At 44.5% G+C, this 26,939-nt stretch overlaps 2 protein-coding genes across 2 annotated transcripts; one reads left to right on the forward strand and one right to left on the reverse strand.

Annotated features, from left to right (window-relative positions):
* Positions 1-396: 396 nt before the first annotated feature.
* On the reverse strand, positions 397-2,734 carry LOC117901495 (A-kinase anchor protein 10, mitochondrial). The gene is made up of 3 exons (XM_034812264.1): positions 2,574-2,734; positions 2,260-2,478; positions 397-2,174 (listed from the first exon to the last, which is right to left on the reverse strand). The coding sequence occupies exons 1-3, from the start codon at positions 2,599-2,601 to the stop codon at positions 634-636; spliced, it is 1,788 nt and encodes a 595-aa protein (XP_034668155.1). The 5' UTR covers positions 2,602-2,734; the 3' UTR covers positions 397-633.
* Positions 2,735-4,002: 1,268 nt separating this feature from the next.
* Positions 4,003-25,889, forward strand: LOC117900336. The gene is made up of 3 exons (XM_034810674.1): positions 4,003-4,793; positions 12,048-12,363; positions 23,971-25,889. Exons 1-3 carry the CDS (start codon positions 4,702-4,704, stop codon positions 25,444-25,446), a joined length of 1,884 nt encoding a protein of 627 aa, XP_034666565.1. The 5' UTR covers positions 4,003-4,701; the 3' UTR covers positions 25,447-25,889.
* The last annotated feature ends 1,050 nt before the right edge of the window (positions 25,890-26,939 follow it).

Below are 26,939 nucleotides of genomic sequence, written 5' to 3' on the forward strand. Positions count from 1 at the left end.
ATACAATATAATTTCCAATATAAATCTCTTTTAAATGTGGAATTTTTCCACACTCTCTAGCAAGCAGAAATATTGACAGCTGGCAGCTCCTCCACATCACGTTTGCTTGATTATAGAAAAAGTTTATTAATAACAATAAAGTTTTCCATTCAGTATGCAAAAATATTCCATATGTAGTACACAGTCTATAACAAATTATTAAAACAATAAGCGGAACGAAAACAAATCGTAAAGGATTCGGATTTGGAGCGATCGTTGGATCAACCCCTTGCGGGGGTCGATTCCGGATTAGCTTCTAAAACTTGAGGCTGCGACTTGCGCTTGAGCGATCGCTTAGTTCGGGTTTCAAAGCGCACAGCGGCATAAATATAGATAACATAAAATATGTGTGTAAAATATGTAAATAGTTAATAATAATTAGTTGCATTTGTTCAACGTATTTTGTACATAAGAGAGCGGTAGAGAGAGCTTCTGTTGGGAGTTTGATTTCCTTTGTGCACTTTTTGTTTGCTTTGATTTGAGCGCCAAAAGAATTGTAAACTAAATACTAAAAGTGATCAAATTTGAGAAATAATTGCTTAAGATTCGATATAAAAAGGGGAAAGCACATTCAGCGAGGAAGAGAAACGAGTCTTAAGGCACGCCGGAGGCGCCTTTGAGTGTAATGCTTGTCACGTCCTTCACAATCATTTCGGCCACCTGCCAGGCAATCTCCTCCTGCACATTGTCCTCGGGCAGATTGACCAGCTTGCGCATGGCATTCTTGATCTTGCTCCCACTGACGCCCAGCGACCAAGGCTGCGACTTCAGCGCCACAGCGTCCACAGCCTCAAAGTCTCGCTCGTAGCGCCCGAGCGAGTTGACAAACCCAAATTTCAATGCCCCCACGGGACGCTGCCAGAGCAGCTGCGGATTTGTCAGCTGCCGCGCATCAATGTTGAGATTGCCAGCGGCTGAGGGCTGCTTCGTGTGCTGATCCATCGCGGCCAGCAGTGTGTTGTGCTGCGAGATGTGCGTGCAGTCGGACATGGACATGGTCTTGCGGTGCCGCTGCTGTGCGGACAGCTTGGAAGCGCCTCGCAGGCTCAGTTTGTGCTGCAGCGAGTCCGGCACATCCTGCGCGGCGACTGGGGTGCCCCGCTTGGCCTTCAGCTCGTTGACATAATTGTCAAAGATGTGGGAGCTGAGGAAGTCCGCAAAGTACTTTTGATCCAGATACTTGGCCGTGACGAGCAGCGCCAGATCGAAGGCCTGCCACATGTCAGCGGGGCCGCAGATGGCCTGCTCCACGCGCAGCCGCAGCTTCTGGGACATCCACAGACGGCACTCGGACTGCAGCGAGAAGTAGCGCTCGTAGATGATCATGGCATCGGACTGGGCCGCCTGCTGGTCCTCATCGCCGGCGAAACTCTTGCGGAAATTGATGGCCGTTATCCAGAACTCGAGGCACTCGCGCTCCTGCTGCTGCTCCAGGTACTCCGTGAAGTAGAACAGAGCCAGCTCGCTGTAGAGCACATCGTAGATGTTGATGCTGCCCACGCCCTCGATCAGCTCCAGGCAGTAGCTGCAGTAGTAGCTGCTCTGCAGGAAGCCCTGCACATGCCCGCGCTCCAGCTGCTCCAGCACATGGTCGCGCGCCTCGTCAAAGCAGCTGGCGGGAATGGGCTGGTGCGGCAGCGACTTGTCCCGGCCACAGAGCAGCAGCGAGATGTGCGCGAGGATGACAATGGGCAGCTCCACCTGCAGACTCGCATTGACTATCAGATACTTCTGGTAGATGGCAATGGCATCGCTGACGCTCGCCAGCGAGAGCTCGCTGCTGGCCTTCTGTTTGTTGATCTGCTTGTTGGTCTCCGCGTATATGCGGCTCTTCTCGTCGTCCGTGAGGGGCTTCCTCATCGACAGATCGCACAGCGTCTTCAGTTCAGGTACATCGTTCTCCTCGTTTGGCTTCTGCTTTTCCGCTTTGGTCGCCGGCGCTTCGGGCTCTTCCTTCTCCCGCTCTGTGTGGCAGCCCACAGCCGCACGCTTAAAGTTCTCTATGTCCAGATAGAACTTGATCAAGGCCAGTGCCTGTCGCGTCTCCAGGTACTGGATGAAATAACTCAAGCAATTCGGTTCGCTGACAATCGCCGCCAGATCCATGGAGAGCCGCGAATTGTATTTGAATATTTCTGCCAATTAAAAAGCAACAAAAAACAACAATCGTTGACAGAGAAAGGTGCAAAAACGTGATAAGCAATTGTCCACATTAATTACCATCATCAGGGCCCCCGCCATTCAGCAGGCTGACGGCATCGGATGCGCCTCCGCTGCCGTTGCCGCCGTTGCCACCGCCTTCTTCCTCTTCCATAAAAACCTCATCACAGAAACTGGTTGTGGACCGCAGCGAATGTCGCTTCTGCGCCGCACAGTCTATCACGTCCACATCATCACTGGGAGCCACCGCCGCGTCGTGGGCGCTGCTCCGACGACGGCCTGCAATCAAACAAAACACAAAAAAAGAAATTTTCTTAGATTGGTGTCATGCCCACAGTGGGGGAACAGAAATTCGCCAATTTTCAGCCACTTACTGGTCTGCCTCTTGATGTACTTTAGCATCTTTACATGCTACTGCCTGGTTGCTCAGTTTGTAGCCTTTTGTTTGTTGTGTTTGTCAATTGTTTCTTAATTTATGCGTTGCGTAGTTTTTAGTTGTAGTTATTTTTATTTTATTTATGTTTTGTCAGTGCGATGACAGGCGACAGGTGGCGCTGGCGAACTATCGAGAAAAATACCGCATGACCCTAAAAAATATACCGAAATATACCTTCTCATTTTCCAAATATACCGAGGATAAAACGAACTTATCGCCACTCTATTTAAACTATCTCGTATAGTTAGTGGAAATCATAAAGTCATAACAGTTATAAAAGTAGCTATCGTCGTGATCGTTGAGCGGTTTTTTAGATTACTCCTGCTGACAGTTATCAGCCCTGGTAAAAATTTGTCTGCAGCGGCACCTATCGTATTTTTATCGCAGCTCCTGATTTTAGTTACGTTCCTATACTTCTATCGTTTGTTTCTTGCGATGTTGCAAGGTGGAATTGAGGAAATTTAACTTTATTTTGTGAATAATCAAAACTAGCCCATTTTGAAACACTTTATTCATCAATCTGATAACTCATAGCTTGCTGGTAATAATGTCAGAATATCAAAATCGTTCAGTATGATTAGCATCGGCATATTTGGGATATTTATTGCGGCAGATTTTGTTCTTTTATTATTATATTTTACATTCAAGAATATAGGGTATCGAAACACATACAACCCTGTTTTTTCTTCTCTCTTATCCGAAGTGAATTTTCTGTCTCTCTTTTAAGAGATTTTTCTCTCTCCTTTGTGGGACTTTTTCTCTGCTGTCAGGGATATTTTTCTCGTAGCTTGGGAATCTCATTGGGAAAACACTGTTGAGCACTGGTCAAATTGGCGGTAGTTTTCAATTAATAATTAATTTATATTAGATAAAATCACTGTGAGGGGCTGTTCCCCCAAATCGAGCGTCTTCTCATTTCAGTGTAGTTAATTTCATTTGTTGCAAAATAGGTTGCGAAATATATTCAATTTTACCCCATCAAGCACAATTCGTCCACAAACATTATTTTGTAAGCAATCCAATAAAAATACTTCATGAAAACTAGCCAATCTTGTGGAAAACTGATTGATAAATCTGATAAAATTATAATTTAAGCGCTGAGAATCCTCACTAGCTGCTAATATTAAATAGAACATCAAAATCGGGGAAAACTATTTCGGATATGGGATATTTCTCTGGTAATTTTGTGCTCCTATTTAAAACGCAAAAATGAGCCCGTCAGGAGAGCATTTCCCTGACCGTGTAGAGACAGGAGCGCATTTCCCTGCCAGAAATTTCCCCGACAAATTCCCCATTCACAATAGCGACGAACAGTTCACAATGGGAATCCGTCGTCAGCGCGCGCAGCCGTATTTCGAATTCAAGCTTTTTTTGATAAACATGTTTCACGCGGGTCGCGGACAAGGAAAATAGGGAAACAACGTGAAAATAGTGTCGAAAACTTCGTTGATATATTTATATTTTCGCAAAAATATCATCACCAACAAATACAAGAAAATACTCAAATATAACACTGTGTCGCGAAACAACAGATATTTGGCGCTTAATGTACAGTTCATCCATTGTAACTAGTGCGCGCGCGTGTGTATTAGTGAATACCAAAGTGCTGTAGCAAAATAAAAAACAGCTGCGAATTACACCAGAGGAAAACTTCACACTCTGAGCGCCCAGGATCGGTATCAAATCAGCGAAAATCTAATATTTTTCGGAATACGTGTGTGCGCTTGTGTTTTTGTGTGTGAGGGGGCCCAAACAATTTGCCGCTAAATAAGCAGCTGAAAGACCAGCTGACACAACGATCGATAGCAGTACGTGTGTGTGTGTGAGCAAAGTGTAAAGAGTAGAAGCGATAAGAGTGGAAACAGAATAGCAACAACAACAAAGTGCAAGTACAGCAACAAATAGTGCGACGAGAGTAGAGAGGCTGCAACAAAGTAAATGCAACAAAATAGCAACAATAAAAACACGTGCTTCACCAGTGGCTAAGAGAATTATTGGGAGAAAAACGACAACGAAGATTACTGTGCGATTTGCGTCGCCCACAATAAGCCAACACACGATCAAACATGTCTGGAGTACCGGTCGCCATCAAAACGGAGGAAGTCATACTAGAAAACGCCGAATACAACAGCGCAGAGGAATTGGATGAGGAATTACAGTAAGTCACCGTCCACGTCCCATCCGCAAGATCGCATTACCCGACTTTACGGTTAAATGTTTATGTTTTTTGCCTCTACGAATAACAGTAACAAGAAACCCACAGCTTAGGTTGCATTTTTTATCACGCAAATTATTGATTATTTTTACTATGAACGCGCGGTCTCTTTCTCTCCCTTTTGCCTCTCCTTCGTTTCTAAGAGAGTGAGAGCGCACAGTGACGGCGAGAGAGAGAGAGAGAGAGCGAGAACCTTTTGCCGCCTGTTTTGCCGACAAAACAAATACGGCACAAAAACACAACCACCACCACTACCAATGCAGTCGAATTCCATTCCCATTTCCACACCATTCCACTTCCATGCTGTTTCTTGTTGCTGGAATAAATGTGACGCTACTTTTTTTTCTTCTTTCATCATCCTTCTCTTCCTCTTGTTCCGCTCTTTCTGGCTTTTTGTACGCTCTGCTCTTGTCTTTTTGCCTCGTTGTCGTCGTCCATATTGTAAAAACGGCTGTTTTTGTCAATTTATTCAGCAGCTCCACACTGCAGGCCAAAATATTGTGCCAGTAGAAAAGTACAGAAAACTCGCAGTATTTGAGCTCATAAACGAATAAATATTTGGTTAATTGAGCATCGAAATACATTTATAGTATATTTTTAGCGTGAATTCGGCCTTAAATCTCTCTCTCGAAGCGTTTACAGCTGCTAGCAGCCAGCCAGCCATCCGATCGTGCAGTTCTCTCCCCTCTTCTTGTTCTCTTCTTTGCGCTCACATGTTCGAAGGAAACAGCTGTCCCTCTCCCTCTGCTTATCACTGGTTGCCTAACTAATCAACATTTTTCTGATGCTAGTCGAATCGAAATCAGCTGTACCGGTATGCGTGTATCATCATATGGTTTTGCACAATTCACACGATGTGCTTCTACCTGAGCGGCGTCGTTTTCGTTCTCTCTCTCACACACACCCACACACAAGCGCAACAGTGGCCGACAACGAGACGACCACCTTGTGGCTGAGAGTGCGAGTGAAAAATGCTCTGATGGGAAAGAAGAGGAGAGAGGAGTGCAGAGGGGCAATGCGATTGCTGTGCTGTGCTGTGTTAGGGGAAAAGTGCGCTAAAAAGAAAGAAGAGCGTAGCACCAGCCCAGAAATGTACAGTTTAATTTGCTTTTTCTTTCTTTATTGCTGTATTTGTTGATCGTACCTTCTTTCTTATTGGTGGCTCTCTCTTATTTATTTGGTCGAATTTGCAGTTTTCGCAGCGAAAGTTGTGCCGGCTTATCAGAATCATATGGCCCTCACACGTCACGCCGCTTATCTGACATTTGTATGTGCATATGTTCTGGGTAAAGAGGGAGAGAGTGTGCACAGAGCAACACCCAGCACAGTCGCGTCACCCCCTAATCTCACACAGCTGGGGTTGCAAGGCTCTCTTTGGACATGCTTATCAATAAAATTTCGCATTTTTTCATTACTATCTTCGCTTTCTTCAACATCAGTAACAGCTGACCAGTTTCTAGAGGCTTTAAAATTATTTAAATTCGCAGGCTTCCATAATATTTTGGCCACCAGTGTGTGGGAGTGAACTGCGTTTTAACAGCAGCTGCTTTGCGGCGTGCCTCGGCTAAAAGTCTCCACACGTTGCACATTTGCAAATACTACGATGCCGTCTGCCTCACCATGTGGCGTCATTTCCGCTTTTACCCCACACACACACTCCACTCTCGACCATACTCTTTGTCGCCTCTCTCACTGGAAAGCACACAGACAGCTGCCACGCCACGCTGGGAAGTTTCTCAGCTCGTTTTTAGAATCCACAACTCGATTCTCCTCGGGTCAGCTTGCAGTTTTTTTTTTATAAGAGCCGCTCCCCAGTTTGCGAAAAGTACATAAGCCCCGCCAAGAGAGCTTCTCTCTCTCGGTCTGGAAGTGTGTGTGAGCAAGAGTTGAGTGTGCTTGCTGTCAGAGCAGGAGAGCACGATTGTCTGTGTGTGTTTGAATTGCACTCAAAAGCTTGTTGCGCCTTTGCTGGTGTGGGTGAGAGCGAGTCAGAGAGATTCGCAAAAGTACAGATGCCGCCACACGGCGAATGCTTTTTTCTACTACTACACACGTTTCATTGAAAAAAGTATACACAAAAGCTGCTCTCGGTGCAGGCAACCAGCAGGCAGCGTGCAAGTGAGAGCTACTAAAATGAAAGAAAACGAAACGAGCAAACACTCGCACACACATACACACCCATACAAACATAGATAAAAATCTGCTGCGCAAAATTTTTGGGCGATGGCCCGCCTTGTGCCCGCCGTGTGCTGCTTCCATGTTTCATATGCCAAAACGTTTCGCCTGCTTTGTTATACCCTTTGCAAGAGGTATCATTCACGGAAGATTTTTGCAATAGAAAAATATTATAATTCACTATGAGCCAAATAACAGCTAAGAACGGATAATAGTTAGAGGGTATCAAAAGCTTCAACGTCTCATTCTTTGTTTCGTGTGTTTTTTGCGAGCGGCATTTATTGGCAACCTGCGAAGTAGACAAAGAAAGAAAGAGAGAGAGAGCGCGCGCTCGATTGTGGGAGAGTAATGACTGCGAGGGCGTGAGAGCAAAGCAATGAGAGTCGGCTTCGGGTTGTTTATGAAAAACACATGATTTTTGTGTACAACGGTTTTTCGTGCAATGGCAAGAGGGGGAGGAGGCGAAGGCGGCAAACTACTACTACACCACACCGGACAACCCTCACTCTCTCGCACACCATCTCCGTTGGCACTCCCCTCCCCCTGGTCGACAAGTTGCAGATTATGGCAATTTGTTTGCACCAGATATGATTTATGCACTTTCTGTGCCACTCGCATACGTACTCCCCTTTTCAGCCACTACCCTGTGTAACCTGAGAGGACGATGAATGTCTCTCCTCCACCCACTGTAGTATTACCTCATTCCGACCTGGCCTTATGTAATCTATCTGTATCTGTGCCTCTGCTTCTACTATATTTTTATGGCAAGTATGGCGCCAAATGGTGGAGATAGAGAGCAGTTAAGAGAGGCAGAGAGACACAGTGAGCGGGGAAGAGTGCGAGAGGATCTATCTGGTCGATTTAAAAATATTTCATTGGTTTATGGCGCCTTTACTTTGTTGCACAAATTACGCAAGTGGAAAGCGTTTATTGCGTTGCATTTCATTTCGCCCTCAGACGCGCTGCACTCGCGCAGTCAGCGTCGCTGCCACCGGCTCTGATCTCTGAATACAGTCTCCACCAAAGGTGTGTGTCCAGTCTCTGGACAAGTATTGGAGCAACTCAAGAAGGGTTTTATATTTAACTCCTTAACATAACTGGAGGATTTTCTATCGCTTGAAATTTGCACTAAGCTTTAAGGGAATTCCCTTTTCTCATTTAAACTGTAAACTTTTCAAATGATCTACAGGTTGGTTGGGTCTTAAAATATATGTACATATGTGGTATTTGAGTTTAAAAAATTGCTTAACATGTGTAAATATTATTCAATTTCCATTGCTTAGCTTTGATTTATATTTATTAATCTCCAGCTGTCTCTTTCTCAAATTTAATCCTTTACAATTGTGGAAAATCTTTCTAGGCAGCTCCCCTATTACGTGATTTTCATTTCAATTTTATTCAATTCAGATTCTCCATCTCAAGGTTGTCCTCAATCCTGTTACCGACTTCTTCTTCCTGCCACGCATAACCGTTCTGCTGCTTCTCTACGTTTTTGTTTGTTTAAGCAGCATCCCATCCACCAAAAAGTGTGTGGCAAGGCTGATAAGGACGACTTACAGGGGCAGAGTGGGGCGCTGGCTGCTGTCCTTTGTGTTACATGTTTCCCACCATTGTTTACCTTTCGTGTGTTGCATAATTTTATGTTTAGCTTTATGAATTGAAAATGCCGGGCTCTCTCCCTTCCATCTATCCTTTTCGCCCGGGCCACAAGCCTCGCGAATCATCCTGATACATGCCCCCGTTTTCACCTGCTACACAGGAACTGTGGCAGCAGCAGCAGTAGCAGAGGCAATACGACGAATTCCAGTGAAATGATGACGTAAGCAGTGACCCAATAAACGTATGTACAATTTATGTGCAAAGTGCAACAGCAGCCCAGAGGGGGGGAAGGTGGTGTGGTGCGGTGCTATGCGGGTGGGGGAGTGGGTCGTTAGGTGCAACAGCAGAAGCAGCGGCGTCGACCGCTCTCGATGGTACTCGTGACTTCGGCTTTGTCTCTCTCTGTCTCTCTCTCTATCTCTGTTTATCGTGTTGTGTGTCTTTCTGTCTCTGCTTGTGTGTGTATTTACAATTCTGTGTGTGTGTGTGTTGGCGAAAAGTGGCCAATGAACTACATTGAACTCTGGCAGCGCGCAGCATGGTGCAGCAGAAGCCAAAAGCCCGCACCAACAACCAGCTGTCGCATGTCATATGTTCCACTGTTTTCGTTGTACCCTTTCATAAGGAGTATAATGACTATGACCAGATGTTGGCAAAGCAGAGCAATAAGCTTTGTTAACCGTTCTCCTTTTCTCTGTCTCTTTTTAAGCGCATTTTCCTCTCAGCAAAATGGTTCTGTAGGGTATCGAATGCTTCGACCATCTTTCGTTTTCTCTTGTCGCTTTGGTGAAATGTAAAAAATGCGTGCCGCATCTTAATTGCAATTAAAAATGTGAATGTGAAATGCAAATCTCTCTGCCTGCCTCTCCCCACCCTCATCACCACATGTTTGTTTTTTATTTAATGTGGGGTCACACTGGCTCTGCAGCTGCAGCTGTTGGCGCGTGTTGTTATGCAGCACTGGCTGCGTGCTATAATTAAACTTTATTTTGAACAGCTGTTGCTGCAACCCCCCAAACTCTCTAAGAAGAACAATTTGTGTGCCCCAAGAGGGGAAGAAACTTATTCTAGAACATTGGGATGGGTAGACTTCCGGAAGAATCTTTGGGAATCTGTGTGTTCTCTGTATTCCATAAATAAATATGTACATAGTTCATCAAAATTTGAATAGAGTTCTCCTAATTTCCTTTGACTCAAGGGGGAAATATGATGGAAAGTATTGTATTGTATCATGTATTGTGTAAAACTGCAGAAAAAACGAAACATTTACTGATTTTCGGATTAAACTGGCAAAAAGAAAATATTTAATTCCATTTCTGGAAACAGGGAAAACAATTTCCGGAATATTCTACTTCTCAGTGGAATACTTCCGGAAAGTGCAGGTATTTTGGTTTGTGGATCAAATTTTTGCACTGCTTTGACTCCGCTCTGCATAACTCAAATAATTACCCATCATAAAGTACCGACCCACACACAGGTGCATTTTTGGAGCAACACACAAAGCGCCACAAGAGGGCAACAGCAGCAGCAGCATGCAACATGCCAGTGCATTCCCCGAGTAGTTTCATTCAACTTTTTGGCTCTCCTCTCCGTGTTTGGCTTTTATTGTGCAAAAAACATAGAAAATAAATGGGGGGAAAATGGAAAATGCCAAAGCCAAAGAGCCAGAAGCAGGCGCTGGAGCCAGAAGCGAGCCGCATTCCTGTGCCACAACATCCGCCTGCTGTTGACCAACTTCAGAAGTAGCAGCAGCAGCATCTTCTATTGCCATCTCATTCCTCGACTGCCGCAAAAATGCTGCTGCCACTGCTGCAGCCGGAGAACGACCTTTGGATTATGTGGCTAAAAATAAACCATACAACCCCCCAACGGATGCCGACTCTAATATTTTCTAGCAGCGTCGTCGTCGTCGTCTTTGGAAATGTTCTTCTTAGCTGGAGGAATGCAGTGTTGCAACTTTTACGCAGACACAGTGTCCGTCTCGTTCTGGGCAATGCCTCTTTGCCACACACTCCTCACTCCCTCTCACTCTATCAGACATGCATGAAGGTAGGAGCATACCATTGTGAAAATTGTTTTCATTAGGCAGGCCAAGCAAGCCAGCGGCAACTGTGGAAAAGCAAACGTGTTTGTGCTTATGTCTGTCTCTCTGTTGCCGGGTAAACCGGTTTGGAATTCTTGAGACCAAGACGGCCGGACGGATGCTATGCTGCCTGCAGCATAGACCCAGGACAACACAAGACCAAGCCAAGGAAACATATACTGTAGGTGTGGCGGCCTCTATTCGGTACTCATTAGATACCTTAACTATGTTAGCCGCAAAGAGATTACGCGCCTACCTTCTTATTAACATTGCTTGCTTGCCTGAAACTAAACCCAAAGCCAAGAGTCTGCGCTGCAACAACATCAAATCCACACACAATCACGACAGTGATGGCAACAATAACAAAGGAATACCATATTGACAGCTGTGCTGAGCGGCTCTCGCTCTCTCCCACTCTTGGCCTCTGCTTTTGTGCGCTCTTTTACATGTTGCTGCTGCTGCTGTTGGATAGTGCAGTTACTGATACCCTTTACTGGAAGGAGTATGCTGTAATTGCTGAGGGTTATTGGAATGTTTTTGAAATGTATGCAAAGTAAATGGCATCCATTCAGAAAGAGACAGGTTAACATACCCTGTATTTGTTGTTTGTTCTGTATATATATTTGTAAAAGGTATTTAATATGTTAAATTTAAATGTTAAGCATAGTACACGGTATACACGAGTAGTGCCTATCTATCCCCAACTCTTGTACCGTTTTGTTGTGCGCCCATGTTGCTGCTCTTCTCTGCTGCCAGAGCGTCGTGACTGCGACAACTCTCTGTGTGTAGGCGTGTGTACACACATGCTCGTACTCGTTTTGGTATGCGTGTGTGTGTGTGTAAGTATATTGGCGTTGTTGTGGCGGCGGCGACGGGTTCAACTAAAATTGAATTGAATGGAATTGTAAATTTATGAATGAATGAATTTTTCAACGCCATTGTGTGTGTGTGAGTGTTGCTGTATGTGTAATTGTATTGTATATATTGTAAAAGTTAATTGGTTTTATGTTTGGGCGGCGATAAGCCACGTTGAGTCATAAATATGCACAATACGAATATTAGTCTGTCTGGTCGCTCAGATGTGGGAATTGTTCGACAGACGTGGAATTATCATTAACCCTAGATGGTCGTCTTTCCAAAGAATCAACTAATGTTTATAGTGAATACCGTATTGGGTAAAAAATACTTTTGTTTCTCCTATTAAACCCCATTATTAATCTATTATACAGTCTTCACAATAAATCTATTTCCTTAAACTTTCATTAATTACTGCCAAATACTCAGTTTTATGGCAACCTTTGACACTTTTTTACTAACACTATACATTTTTTCATTTTCAGATTACAATTAGAGGATTCGGGCGGCGAGAACACCTATCACATTTACACCTCAGAGACGGAGCATCAGACAATAGGCTCCCAGCGACGCCAATCGAATATGAGCGGCACAAACACATCCAAAGGGGGAGGAGGCGGCGGCGGTTCTGGCGGTGGGGCCATCAGTGATGGTGATGGAAAGCCCGTGGCAGACAGCGAGAAGAGGATTCGGCGGGAGATAGCCAACAGCAATGAGAGGCGACGAATGCAGAGCATCAATGCGGGCTTCCAGAGTCTGCGCTCTCTTCTGCCCCGCCACGAGGGCGAAAAGTTGAGCAAGGTAAGTTCTCGAATTATCCATTTCAACGGCGATGCTTGGGGTACGATTGCCTCCTACACTAACAGAAAAAAAGCATATGAGTGGAGGTTTCTGAAGAGTGTATTTTACATTGTAAACTCTGAAAATATACATATAATTTTACATTAGTATTTGTATTACTGGAAATACGAAATTTGTTGATTAATTCGCACGAACAACAAGTTTCCCATCATATTATCCCACTTCTATGTATGCCACGCTTTCGCTCAGTGTATCATGATTCTCTTGCACATCTCTCAACACCATTTATGGTCAAATCCCCCCCTGTCCGTCTGTCTTTTGCACACGCAACTCCAATTACATTTAACCTGAACCCTGGACCTGAGCCGCAATTACAGGGCCCAAACACATGTTGACAAATTGCCGGCGACTCCTGTGTCCACACACACACACTCACAGACAGACGAACTGCTTTACGAAAAGCTTCACGTTTATATTTTGTTTTCAGAGAGGTGGAGCTTTTAAGGTCCCTTTTCGACATTTAGTCGTCAGGGCAACGCAACGCAACGTAACCGTGTGGCGCCTTTCAATTGTTGGTTGGAGGCGTTTCGCCTCTTTTTTTTCTTTTTATGAGGTTTTCCTTTTTTTTCGTACTTTTTGCATACACACATGTTCTTATATTTATGGGATTTTCACCTTGAGACGACATCGATTTGTTGTGACGCGCATGTTGAGGAGAAGCTGAAGGGCTTTTGGCTGGCTGGCCGGTGAGACGGCCTTGTCGAAAGGTTGATGATGGGTTGTCAGGGTATTACCACTCAAGCTTAAAAGGAGTGGATGAGCATTTGCAGTGGGAAGGACACTCTTGAGATGCTCAGCGTATGGCTAGAGATGTTTTTATAGACAAAACAATCCTAAAATATATCCCAAGAGATACCCAGACTCCTCACATTTTTACAACAATAAAGTTTAAACATTCTTGGCCAGGACACCCATCTTTTTAGTATTAAGCACGCAGCCCAAAACCCCCACCTCGCACCTCGTATTTTTCGGGCAGACGGCACTAAATCAACCAAATGTTACATTAAAGAATGAGATTAATTTTGTATCTTTTTTGTTGGCGTTATTTATGTGTCTGGTCTGCTTTTTGGGCGAAGAAATTAGGGCTGGAAAGAAGCATAAATTGGAATGATTTCAACACTGCTTGCTGGACTATATTATAATCCTGATCAAGTAAACGCATGCAATGCAGCCTTCCATCGTTTGAACAACAATAAGCCATGGCAACGTTCGTTTTTCTTCTCCTTTAAGCTTTCGGAGCTCAGCTTATTTATTGCAAATTGAAAAATGTCAACCCAAACTGCATTTTCCCATAAATCAGAAAGAAAAAAAAGCGAAAAAGAAAAAACAAAGCCTCAGTATAAACAACAGCAAAGAGCTAGAGTCAAGGCAACCAAGAAACAGAGAGAAAACAGGAAGAAAAACGCGTAAATATTAAAAATACTACGAAAAACGAACAAAAAGGGTAAAGCACAAACATCAAGTGTGACGACAGGGCTGGCAGCGCGACTGATGAATGACATAATGTGCATGACAGTGAGCAAAAGAGGGGCGAAACGGAGTAGTAAGCCCTGATGAGAGGTACAAAGAGCAGCCGGAGAGAGGAGAGGAGCGGAGCGGAGCGGGTTAGTGCAAGTAGTTTATGGATTTTTCTTCTATGCACTTTTGCCTGTCACACATAGTAAACATTGTAGTAAATATGTGAAAGAGCTAGAACGATAGTAAGACAGAGAGGGAGAGAGAACGAGCGCTGAGCGAGAGAACGAAACGGAACACCTGGGACGACAGCTTGACCAAGTTTACGCCCGCTATATAACCGTTATATACATATGTACATATGTATGTATGTTTGTCTTTACATAGACCAATAGAGGGAGAGGGAGAGTAAGTGTAGGCCTTAAAACAGAAACAAAAACCGAATGAAATCAGATCTCTCACACACACACAAACACACGGAAAAGAAAAACTGCAAAAAATAAAGAAAGAGGAGCAAAAAAAGTGCAATGCTGACAGAAAAAAAACAAACTAAACGAGGCCCGGCCCCAAGTCCGGCCATGCCATTCACAGTTATACGCATACAACGAACGGAACGGAACGCCACACGGCACACATAATGACTGTCGTCCAGTCCGGTGCATAGTTGTTGGGGGTACAGTACATAACTGTTATACACACAGGCGCCGCCCCGCCCCAGCCGCAGCCCAAGCCCTGGGCACTGCTGCTGCTGCTGCTGCTCTGTTGCTGTTGTGGTGGGTGGAAGGAAGGGTGCACTAGTCTGTGATTGCTGGGTCCGGACGACGGGGGTCATTGAACTTGCACGCTAGGTGGCGCTAAAGAGTGCAAATATCCAATTGCGTACAGTTGTGCCCCCATTTGTTGTTTTTGCTGCTGCTGCTGCTGCTGTTTCTGTTGCTGCTGCGTCCATTGGAGATTTTAGGCGCGCCGCAGCTGAAACTAACCTACATTAAAGTGGGTAGAGAGGGTGGTGTGCCGCACTCAGACAGCAAAAGAGAGAGCAAAAGAGAGAGAGGTGCCGCAAAACTGGAATATATCGATTGGGTCTCTCATAGTCCTTCCAGTGGCAAAACGCGCGCCAAAAGCTACCCCCAAAAATTCAAGATAGGACAATGGGCGCCAAACGTGAAATGGAAATAGAATATATGGAGAAATGTTGGCGCACAGATGGGAGCCCACACCACTGGCACAGCTGTGTAACAGCAGGGGGTTGTGTGTGTGTTCGGGTCCTGTAACCCATGTTTCATTGCCATTTCGTTCTGGTTCTCATCGGGCCTCAACTCAGTGGCTTGGCCTAGCTTTTGTGGCGTCTGTCTGGCGCCTGGTAGGCAGCTGTTCGAACGACCAAAGACTGGAACTCGCTAGTGTAACCCCTCCACCAACCACCCACCCATCATCAGAATATTGGGCGTTCAGCTTTGCAGCTGCGCACTGGACGTGTTGGCCCGGCGAAATGATTTTTTCCTTGACTCCGGCTCTTTGAGCTCCATTACGCGGCGCTGCTGATGACGACAGGGGCGTGGCAGGGGCTGATGGAAAGGCAGGAATGGGTTGTGGGAAAGGGAGGTAGAGTGCACTAGGCCATTGGCATCGTCGTGCAACCTTTTGGCCGGAACGAAACGCAGTGGGATTGCAGTGGCAGGCAGTAGACCCTGTCCGGGCTGTTGAAGAGATGCTGATGCCGAATGCTGCTGCTGCTGCTGCTGGTGCTTCTGGGACATGCCGCCAACACCCAGTTTTGTGACTACAGAACATAACAGGTGCTGTAGTACATAACAGGTGCTGTAGTACATAACATATGTATGTACGACCTGATTATTATATAACCCCCCTGTACAGTATATGGCGCATTGTGTGTAGCAGGCTGTACTTTCAATTCCATTTCGTAGTAAAAATGTTTGCTCTACTACGACTGCAGGTGGCGCTAGTGTGGGCCGGTGGAGCCTAGCCTCGAAATCCAATTAACGCAGGGAGTTGAAGCATCTGCATTTGCATCTGCTGTTTTGTAACACAAAATGAGTTGCATGCTTCAGTAGATGTGCCTAATTTCAACCCACAGGCAAACAAACAAACAATTTTCCTCAGACACAAAATGCGAGTAATTAGCAGAAACTAATTATTCTTTGCCATTATTTAAAGCCAAAACATATGTATGTATGTATGCCTTTTTTAGCACACGAGTCAGAGAGTCAATCATGAATTAGAAGACGCCGTTTTAAAATACTTCTTAAATCTTCGGGGTACATGATTTAAGGACTGGAAGGTCTCTGCATAATTGCACTATTTTACAGTGTCTTGCAGTGTTGTAAAGTAGTCAGCAGCAGCAGGCGAGAAGCCAAAGAAGAATGCACAAAGCAAAGAGAAAGCTGAGAGCAGGCAGGCCGCCAGACGCGACAGACGCAAAGGCAAAGCAAGGCGATGGCCTAGCCGAAGCATAAGTGCATTGGATCAATTACTTGCTGGGCAGACAGAGCGAGACAGATACAGTGTGTGTGTGTGTAAGTGTGTGTGCGTGCAAGAGAGCTTGCAAAAATATCGGTCGGTCGTTGGCTGCACTTCTCCCCCGTCTGTCTGGCTGGCTCTGAAGATCGTCTCGAGGCGAAACGACGCGATGCAACATCGTTGTCGCTGCCGTCACTTTGTCAATTGCAGGCTTTCGAGAGCTTTGGCGTATGCTTTTTGTTGCTGTTGTTGTTGTTGATAACATGGAATGCCGTCTCGCCGGATTTAATGACTTTGTTGCACTGTAACGGTTTTTTTTTCATCAATGGCAAAGCCAAGAAAAGATCGCAGCGAGCAAACTCTTCTCTTTCTTTTTGTATGCCGGTTAAGATGATGAGGAGGGAAAAAGCTCACTCCAATCGCAACGAAGTGAATATACCCTACACTGGCAGTAAAAGTTTCTTGAGTCTGTACTTGCTGCCATTGTTCCGAGCATTATTCTACTGTATAACTATAACTGAGAAATTATTTATAATAGGCAACAATTGACAGGAAATATAATTTATTACGAATACTCGAAGCAGCAATACCCACTTGAAGAGTATTTTAAACGTCATTAAACGTCTACGACTTGCTATGACGACCTCGGCATCGGCCTCCATTTCCACTAGTACTACTGCTAGCATGTACATACATACATATGTACATATGTATGTAACTATGTATTTACAATTTTATGTGCAGTGCTGCTCTTGTGGTGTGTTAGTAGTAGTTCCGTTCAGTTTCGATCCGCACAAGATATGCAAGTCAATTGTTTTTGCCCATAAATCAGGCGCTGAGCAGAAGCCGCGTCATAAATATTGAGATTTCCATCGAAAATGATTCAGCCGTAACAGCTGATATGTGATACGGAACACGGGCTGGCCTGGGCTGTGCTGGTAAAACTCGATAAATTTCTATATTGTAGATTGAGTGTAAAATAATTCAACGGGCCAACCGGCATTTTTGCTGCGCAATTACACAAACGGACTTGCGGTACACGAGAGTGTGTGAGAAAGAGGCGGTTGGTAGGGCAGGAGAGTCAGCTGCTGGTCAAGCAAAAACAACAATGCGAAATAAACAAGGTTAGACCCGGCAAAAGCTTAGCTTTCCCAATTGCGTCGTAAGATAAGCTTGCGACAAAGCCAGTCCAGTCACCGAGAAAGCGGCATCGTACATATCATTCAGAAATGTAATTAAATGTAGTACATAGTACATGTATTTATAACAGTCCTCAATGTTCGTTTTTGTTGTTGCTTTTTGGGTTAATTAAAACAGCTGTCTTGTGTTGTGTTTACACACATTGATCGAAATAAGTATGACATGAAAGCCGATCAGCTGATCTCTCTCACATGCTTTAAAACTTGAAGAGTTTGTGTGTGTGCGTGTGTGTGAGTTGTGTGCTTTTGAGGGTCAGCTGCCGCTGCCTGACTCTCTGCCTCTTTCGTTGGTTGTTGTTTGCTGCTTTGGAATTTGACAACGACAACATTTTGCCGGCATACACCAATTTCAGGCTTTTGTTGTTGTTGTTGTTCATTCTTTCGTGCTTGTCCACCTTCTCTCTATTTAAATTCAAATAGCTTTCAACCATTTTCGCGTGTGTTAAAGAGAGGAGTGTGTTTGTGTGAGTGTGTGTGTAACCTTTTTTTTATGTTAATTAAATGCTTTCATTGACCATGAGCTTTGTGAGCGAACGCCGGCAGCAGCAGCAACAGCAGCAACAGCAGCAACCGCGTGGCATGCCGTGGCTAGACCCCATTGCCACTTGCCACTCTTTGGGTTAAAGGTTTTATTGACCTTTGACGTAAAAGGGGATTTCTTTGGGGTTCTCGTTTTTGAATGAAGCGAAAAAGTGCAAGTGACAATTGCATTTTGTTATGAAATTGGGGTACACTGGTTACAATGGTGTTCCTAGCATCAAATCAGTTGTAAGGCTCGGCAACCCTGGTAGTCCGTTAGGTTTTTATTGAGTAGCAGCCCTGGGCCGTTAGTTTTTCAATTGCTGCGCTACGCTGGCGGTCTTTAATTGCCATTTTTTACGACTTTTGCCTTGCGTCAACTGCGGGAGATATACATACATACATATCTACATTGTAGATATATGTATGTATATGATAAAATACATGTATGTAGTTTTCGTATGTAGCTGAGCTCACAACAGCACGTGTTTGAATTTAATTAGGTTAGCGTTAGAGGCAAATAATACCTAAAATATAGTACACTTTTTTTTAGCTCCGACTGTTTGAGTCAGCAGCATCAGCTCGTTGAAATATTGTGCTAAAAATTTGCAAAATCTTGAGTGCGAGGAGAGATTTTATATCTTTTGTGCATGTGTATTTGTCTGGTGTTTGTATAGATTTAACACAGCTGGTGTTTTTTGTTTTTGGCAACTTTTGTATGAAAAGCGCCCCAACCCATCATCATACAGAAATGACTCTGCCCCAAAATGACCTCGCCCCTAGTGCCTAATCTTTTGATTTGACTCCCCCCAACAACTTTCGATGACGGCATTTCTCTGCTGCTCTCTTTCCTTTCCTTTTATATTTTACAGTAAGCATTTGTTGAGGGGTGTCTAGGGTGTAGGGTGTGTGTGTTTGCTAGTTTGGCAGTATAAAAATAGCTTCAATTTGTGCATTAGCCGCCGACGATGCCGACGCCTCTGAATGACCACGATACGCGCGATGTTGTCACCAGGTTGTGCCGCTTGCTCTCTTAGCCCCCGTCTCTCTCTGTCTCTGGGGAGATTAACAGCACACACTCTCGCTTACAGAACCGCTATGAGAGCGTGTGTGTGTGTGGGGAACACATGTTTGGCGCCCAGCGTGGTGGGCGCGCCGTCAACCAGCTGTGTGCTAGAAAGAGCGAGTGCGACTGAACCAAAGACAACGGTATGACCGTGTGTGTGTGGGGGGAATCGCACATACATCCGTCCATGTGTGAGTGTGAGTAAGCAAGCAAGCATCAATGCCGGCAATAGTAGTCGCAGCTGTTTTTCCTCTTCTTTTTGCATTTCGCGTGGGAGGAACAGCAAATGGGAACAACAACAACAGTAACGTCGCGACGTGTGGGTTCGTGCTGGCGCATATTTCTCATATTTATGGCCAAAAAGCAACAAAATAGTTTCTGGCTCTGCTGCAACAAATCGGGTACGTACTCGTCTCGGGTTCCGTTATGTATGCCCATTGTTGCTAATTTTAGCCAAAAGCTAAATGCTACAAAATGCAAATGAGTATCACTCCAAGCTAAGCCAACACGCGCTTTTGTTTCTTCATCAGTTTCGGGGGGAACTAAAATTTTGCACAAAAATTAATGTCAGCTGACTTGTTTCTCCATCAAAGAGAACTAATTTGCACACACACACACACACCTGCCATCTGGTAGCAGTGGCAGATAAGCAGCAATCGCAGCAGCGACGCAATAACACAAACGGGAAAAGGATTATAGAACGAAAGGGAAAGAGTAAACAGTTGAGAATCGGTAAACAGGGAACTTCCCTTTAAAAAGGGCGATCAAGGTGCGTTAAAATAAGGTGCAACACTTTCTTCTTATTGTTTTCAAACACACTATAAATGTTGCCTGGAAAACGACAGTTTCCCTGTAGTAGATAAAGTGCCGTTTGTTTGCTTTTTTTGGTGGGCGGGGCGAGACCGAGACCGCCTCAAACTAATAACAACAAAGTTGTAAAAATAAATTGATTTTTGTTTTTATGTTGTTTTCATTTTACTACATTTTCCGGCTGTCTGCTTGCGCGCTCCTTGAAACAGTAGTATATTGGGTGAAAAGCGCCACGCGTAGGCATGCGTGCACGCACGTAGGCCTGAAAAGGGTTGGGGCTGCATTTGAATCTGAACCGGACAAGTGGAGACGTTTTTCAGGCAGTGACTGTGGCCGTGGGTTGGGTGGTCGTCGTCCCCCCTAATACACAGACACACACATGTGCAGACATACAGAGCCGTCCGTCCCGTCTCTCTCTCTCACTCACTCAATTGCCAGCTCAGCTGATGACGAATCAGTGCGGCAGCAGCAGCGACAGCAGCATTGCTATTTTTATGCATTTCGTTTTATTCAATCAAATAAAAAAGACGGCAGTGTAGTGTGGTGTGTGAAGGGTGGAAGGAAAAACAGCAGCAGAAACAGGCCGCCGCTGTAGACCGACGCGCCATTTATAGAAGCAGAAAAGCCGCTGCTCGTCAGCTGCTGCTGTACATGCGTTTCAGATTGCCAGACTCTTTTGGGAAAGAGAGAGAGAGCGACGAGAGCGACACCAGACACTTCCAATTGAATATGGGAATAACTGGAAAGCTTCAGAGAGAGACAGTTTCAGTACACGTGCATGAGAGAGGGAGAGAGACGTCACATCAAGCAGTGCAAAAAGCTGACAAAAGCTTGGACCCACATGTTTTTTCGCTACGTTCGCCGCGCGGCCCGACTGTTTCCGTTTCAACAGTCACAGAGCAACGAAACGGAATGGGAACGAACAACGTAGCGCAACGGAACGAAACGAAAATGAGAGAGTCGCAGCAGAGAGAGAGAGCGCTCCCGTGTGCGAGAGAGGGAGAGCATAAACCTGAGTTCGCTCTCTCTAGCAACATTTGTGACGACGCCAGACGCCGGCGAATATTGAAAAAGTTTTTCGTATTGGAACTGTTGCTGGTTGGTTGGTGGTGTTGGAAAAAAGGTACAGTCACCGCAAAAACGACAACGCTGAATGCCGCTTCTCTGCCGACGACGACGGACGACGCTGTTTGTTGGTTGTGTCTCGAACGCGTTGCGGCAGCGACGGTGGTGGGATTCTTGTTGGAAGTTGGAACAACCAACGCGCGTTTGATCGTCTTTTATTTTTTCTTTGTCGTTTCTTTGTTTATGCTTTTGATTTTGGGTTTGCCTTTTGTTTACTCGCACTCACACCACTACGAATTTTGTATATGTGTGTATGGTATGGAGCGGTGGTGGTACAGCTGTAGTCGCTTATAGATTTTTTGTGTTTTTTTCCCCTCTGTATTATTTGCCGGCATTTTCCAACTGCGTCAGAAAGCAAAAGCAGCGACTGCGACGACGAATTTTCTTATTGGCCAAGGCCTAACATGCCGGCTAGTATGCATGGATAGTAGATAGAGAAGAATACCATATGATGGCTTGGAATGGGCTTCAGACCTTATCGAGAGCGTATGATATACAGATCAGAAGGTAAAACATGTGCTGGAAGCAAATCCAATGCGAAAAATCTTTTAGAATTTGGTAGAGGTAATCAGAGGTGAATAAAACTTCTGAATAGAAAACAAATCTAATACTGAGCGTTTTTAAACATCTCTGTAGCTGAATCTTGAGATTATTGAGAATAAGAATATTTAAAAGTTAGATTTCTATTTGAAATGTTTATGATGATTTTTCTTTCACCTCCTCTTGTGGGATGAGGATGAGTTTTCCATTTGAACTGTCATATGTTGTGAGACGAGGATATGTTTTACTTTACGGGATTATAAACTAGTGTTTGTTATTATAGCAATGACTTGGGCATAAGTTCTCCTACTTATTAAAAGTAGCTTTGTCATTGTCGAGTACAATCCCTTATGTCTGCATGTGTCCACGTCAAATAAATAACCATAACAGTCTTTTTTTCCTACCCCTTTTTGCTTAACTTAATTATAACCATTTATCAAACTCCCTTGAACTCAAGGGGAGTGGAGTTCATATCTTTCCAATAATTCCAATGTATTAAGACGGCGACTTCCAATACATTTCGCTCTCCAACGATATCGCTAATGGAGTCAATGAACGGCCTTTGTGTATGACATCAGCTAGAAAACTTAAATGCACTATGCTGTTATTTATAAATTGTTCTCTTAATTTTCGTAAGAATAATATATGCGCGCGACATTGCAATGCCATCGATGCCAGACAGATGAGGAGATGCTTGGGGAGAGATGGCTGTGATTTTATCAGAAGTGTAGGACAAGAGGGGGAGAAAGGCGGGCGGTCGAGTAAATCATAATAAACCTGAGAAAACTGTACACAACAACATTGCTGCTATCCCACTCTTTCTGCAGCTTTTGCGGGGCACCGACAGCTGGTGTGCATCGAGCGAGAGAGAAGCGCCAAAAGAGCTTCGCAGAGAGAGAGAGAATGGATATTGGGGGTACCAGCAGCTGTGCCGCGATGCCGGCGTCTACGATATGTAGTAGTTGTTGTTGTAGTAGTAGTGACCTCCGACAACAAGCAGTGCGACGCGACGCTACGTACGCCGTACCCCCATATGAGAAACAAGTTTTATTAATGCAACAACACCAAAGTGGAATAAGATTTATTGTTTTTCAATCAAAGCTAAAAGAATTTCCAGCAGCACAACGCATTCCTGAGCCATGATGAAGCTCATACTTACTCTCGGATGTGTGAAGTATGTACACATGTATTGAGTGTTTGCTGTGCACACATTCTCATGTTTGGGGGTGGCCTGTAATCTTGGGAATTATCATCAGGAAAAGACAAGGAGAATTCAGCATAGCACTCTTAGGGATGGGAGACTATTAGCCCTTTTGACTACGAACCAAAGAGATTTAAGGATCTTAGGAGAACTTTTCGACTTCTAGTTCGATTCTGTGAAGAATTAGTCTGAAGTCTTAGAACAAAGAAAGTGGGTAAATGGATCAAAGCAAGCGCAGTAACTGAAGCCCTTTAGAGTTACTGCCGGCATAATCTTCAAATGGCTCCAATATTCCTTACCAGAGACATTTTTGGAGCACATTCAGCAAGCAGTGCAGTAACATGTCGCCTACGCGCAGTGAAATGCATCGAACTGCAAGGCAGCTTTCTATGCAAACTTTTCACCGTTATACATGCATAAATGTGTTTGCTTGTATGTACATACATATGTTTTTCAAGCCCGTCCCCCTACGCAATAAACTGTACAAGTTAGCCAGTGTTGGGCAATGCAACTGATATGGTGGCGAGCGAGCGCGCGCATTTTGAAGGACACAAGTTCCTTCACCTTTGGCGCTCGACCGCAAAAGCATCAGCATAGCGCAGAAGAGCAAAAGCATGAGAACGAAGCTTTACTACAGTGTTTACTAGAAACACAACCACACAAACAAGGCAAATAAGAAACAACAAAACAGAAAAACACAGCAATACTGAGCAAAACACACAAACAAAAACAGACGGATGACGAGGGCAAAGAAAAAATGCAAAAGCAAAGGCATTTTATGCACATGCATACATACATATGTGTGAATTTTGTTGTTGTTGCAATTAAGTCTGCCCCTCCCTTTCTCGGCAATTATGCTGCGTCCCTTCATTTCTTCATTCACTCAAGTCTCCCCACTCACTCTTTCCATGATGTGTGCATGTGTGTGTGTGCATGTGTATGCGTCTTGTGAATGATTTGCATTGACAGAGAGGAAGAGAGTGTGAGAGAGCCTGGAAGTACACAAATTATGTTCCATATGATATTAACCGTAAAGTACATACAAATAAAAAGAGATTTCTTCATGTCAAAAAGTTAGTCAAGATTTTACCTCAACTCGACCTTAATTTTGACCATCTTTTAACCATTTGTTCTACCTCTCTTCTTTGCAGGCTGCCATCCTACAACAGACCTTCCAATATATTGTCGAACTGGAGAACGGAAAGACGCAACTTCTCACACAAAACAGCGAACTGAAGCGACAGGTGGGCGAGCATGAGGCAGGCGGCGGTTCGGGCGAAAGCGGTGGCAATGCTGCCAGCGGCGTCAGCTATGAATCCAACAGCAACACAACGGCGGTGGCCATTAAGAAGCGCAAGCTCACGGATAATGTCATCAGCATTCAGGCGATTAGCGACAGCTCTGACGAGGGCTTGGGCTCCATGTCCCCAGAGCCGATGACATTGCTGTCGGCAGGCGGTGCGGCAGTCACCAAATTGAACAGCGCCAGCATTATTGCGGCCAAGGAGCTGCTCGAAATGAAGAAACAGCTGGAGAAGGAGCGCAGCCTGCGTCGGCTGCTGGAGGATGAGCTGCAGATGATCAAGCGGCAGCTGTACAGCGTGGCCACAGCGCCACCTGGCACAGCTGTGGCGGCTGTTAGCGGCGGCAGCGTCGGCGGCACCTACATTCCACGTGAGGTCATCGAGCATACGGACAATTTTGTGCGCAGCGAGGATCTGGAGGAGCTGGGCACCGGCACCGTCTCGTATGTGGAGATCGACGAGTTGACCGGACAGCAGCAGGTGGTGGTGTGCTCCAGCATTGAGGAGCTGGAGGCGGACGCCGGTACCGAAATCATCACAGAGGATCACGTGCACGAGGAGGTCATACTGTCGTCCAACAGCTCGACGGAGTCCGAGAATGAGGTGAACGTGAATGCCATTGCCAAAGCCTATGCCGAAGGATGTACGCCGAGTGCGGCCATGCTGCAGCCCATACTGCAGGCGGCCATCAAGGCCACGCCCAAGGTGGAGGTGGAGCGCATCCACGAGAAGATCGTCAAGGTGAAGACGGAGAAGCTCGAACAGCCGGTGCCAACGGTGCACTACCGCCAGAATCTGGAGACAATTGTCGAGGCCATTCGGCACCTCGAGGGTGATCATCTCTTCTCCGACGGCAACAACGGATCGGAGCATAGGCAGTACAGCCAGCAGAATCATCACCACCAGATCGTGACCACCAGCACGCACCACTCGGGCGTTGTGGGTGTCCACCATCAGCAGCACCATCATCACAGGCTCGCCCAGGATGCGCCACTCGCCCTCACCACCGGCAAGCAGCATGCGGCGCTGGCGGAGCTGAGGCCCTTCCTTCAGATCAAGGGCAACAACAAGGTCATCATTACGGCCAAGACGGCAAAGGATGGTGGCGGTTTGGTCACCACCGGCAGCAGCGTGACGCCCACCGCCATCTTCAAGGTGCAGAGCAGCGGGAGTGCGGGGATTGGCGGCGGTAACCATCAGGGAACAGCCACCATTGTAAGCGGCAGCAGTATGAGCGGCGGCAATCAGCAGCTGACGATCACCACGGCGCTGAAGCAGTGTCGCCCAGGCGTGATTGTGGCCAAGCAGCTGCCATCATCCTGATTGCCCAATGATGCGACCAAGACCAGCGCCCGACCAGGACCAGCACGAGCTAGTATTAAAGGCGCTCGAACGGTGGCTTCCGCAACAACAACAACAGCAGCAGCAAAAGCAGCAGCAACAACAGCAAAAACAACCGCAACTAATTTCAACAAGCAGAGACATGCAGTAACAGTCGTCGGTAGGCCACCTCCACGTAACGGCAGCAACAGTAACGGTAATCCAAACACTAACGGTAACAGAAATGCAAATGCAAGGGCGCTGAAAGACCCGTTACGTACCAGAGGCGGCACCACCGGCATCACAGGCAGAAAATACATGTAAAAATTAGTAAAAAAAAAACAAACTGAAACAATTTTTGTATTTTTGGATTTTCAAACTATTCTTTTCTTCTAAGAAAAAAAAAACAAAAAACTTTCCACAAAATAGAAATGCGAGTACATAGCCACATTAAATAATTGCAAAATATTAGAAAGAATCCATTGTTAACTTAAGGACTAAGAACGAAGTAGGAGGAGGAGTAGGTGCAAACGAATAAAACAGAGAGAACGCAAATTGATTTACAAACAAAAACACAGAAGCAACAAAACAGAATAACGAAACAAACAAAAGTACAAAACAAACAAAAAAATAGACATAAAAGTTTATGAATTTTTTTATTATAATTTATTAATAAAAAAATTAAGAAATAAACTCGGAAACACAAGAGAAACAATAAATAGCAAAAAGAGAAAAGAAAAGGAAACGAAGAAAAGGATATAAAGAAAGTTTGGAGAGAGAAAACGAAAGCAAAAATTGTAAAATCAATGGAATAAACTAAGCAAGAAATCGCATTAAAAAAAGCAAAACATAAAATATATAAAATACATGCATACTATATATCTATAAGGTGTATGTATATACTACATAGGATACCCGTAAATATAGAAAACACATGCTTTACGATCGTGTGGGAGAAGCAAATGTGTTGAACTCTATAAAAACCATCGCATTAATTTAACCTTTCTTTAAATTATTTCTTGTATTATTTCTTAATTTAATTATTATCTTATTTACGGATTCATATTACTTTTTGAATGGAACTTATTGAGTTTTTGTTGATATATTTGTGTAAAAAAGTTTAAGTCTAATTATGTAAGCGAGCGAGAACGAAAGATTAAGCCTAAAACATAAAAAACCCTTTAATAACGAACGTAAGAAGAAACAAAAACAAAACAAACGAAAGAGAAAACTAAAAAAAAAGAAAGTGAAAATCGTTTATTATATAAACTATATTATATATAAATATATATATATACATATATAAATTATATACATATAAAACAACCATAAACATATATAAATAATACATACCTACATAAGTAACGGAACATTACATAAAATTACTACTAAAAAATACACAGAAAACACACATACATATATATACGAGTATATATAAATATAAATATATACATAAAAGAATAAATAAATACTTTGCATACATATTTAATATGCTT

This window comes from Drosophila subobscura, chromosome U (genome assembly GCF_008121235.1).
Source record: "Drosophila subobscura isolate 14011-0131.10 chromosome U, UCBerk_Dsub_1.0, whole genome shotgun sequence".
Classification (NCBI taxonomy): Eukaryota; Metazoa; Arthropoda; class Insecta; order Diptera; family Drosophilidae; genus Drosophila; species Drosophila subobscura.

Coding starts and splice junctions, on each gene's coding strand:
- LOC117901495 (XM_034812264.1), bottom strand. CDS start 2,601: ATGCTAAAGTACATCAAGAGGCAGACCA. Junction 2,479..2,573: donor GTACATCAAGAGGCAGACCA/GTAAGTGGCTGA, acceptor GTTTGATTGCAG/GCCGTCGTCGGAGCAGCGCC. Junction 2,175..2,259: donor TGGCGGGGGCCCTGATGATG/GTAATTAATGTG, acceptor TTTAATTGGCAG/AAATATTCAAATACAATTCG.
- LOC117900336 (XM_034810674.1), top strand. CDS start 4,702: ATGTCTGGAGTACCGGTCGCCATCAAAACGGAGGAAGTCATACTAGAA. Junction 4,794..12,047: donor GAATTGGATGAGGAATTACA/GTAAGTCACCGT, acceptor TTTCATTTTCAG/ATTACAATTAGAGGATTCGG. Junction 12,364..23,970: donor AGGGCGAAAAGTTGAGCAAG/GTAAGTTCTCGA, acceptor TCTTCTTTGCAG/GCTGCCATCCTACAACAGAC.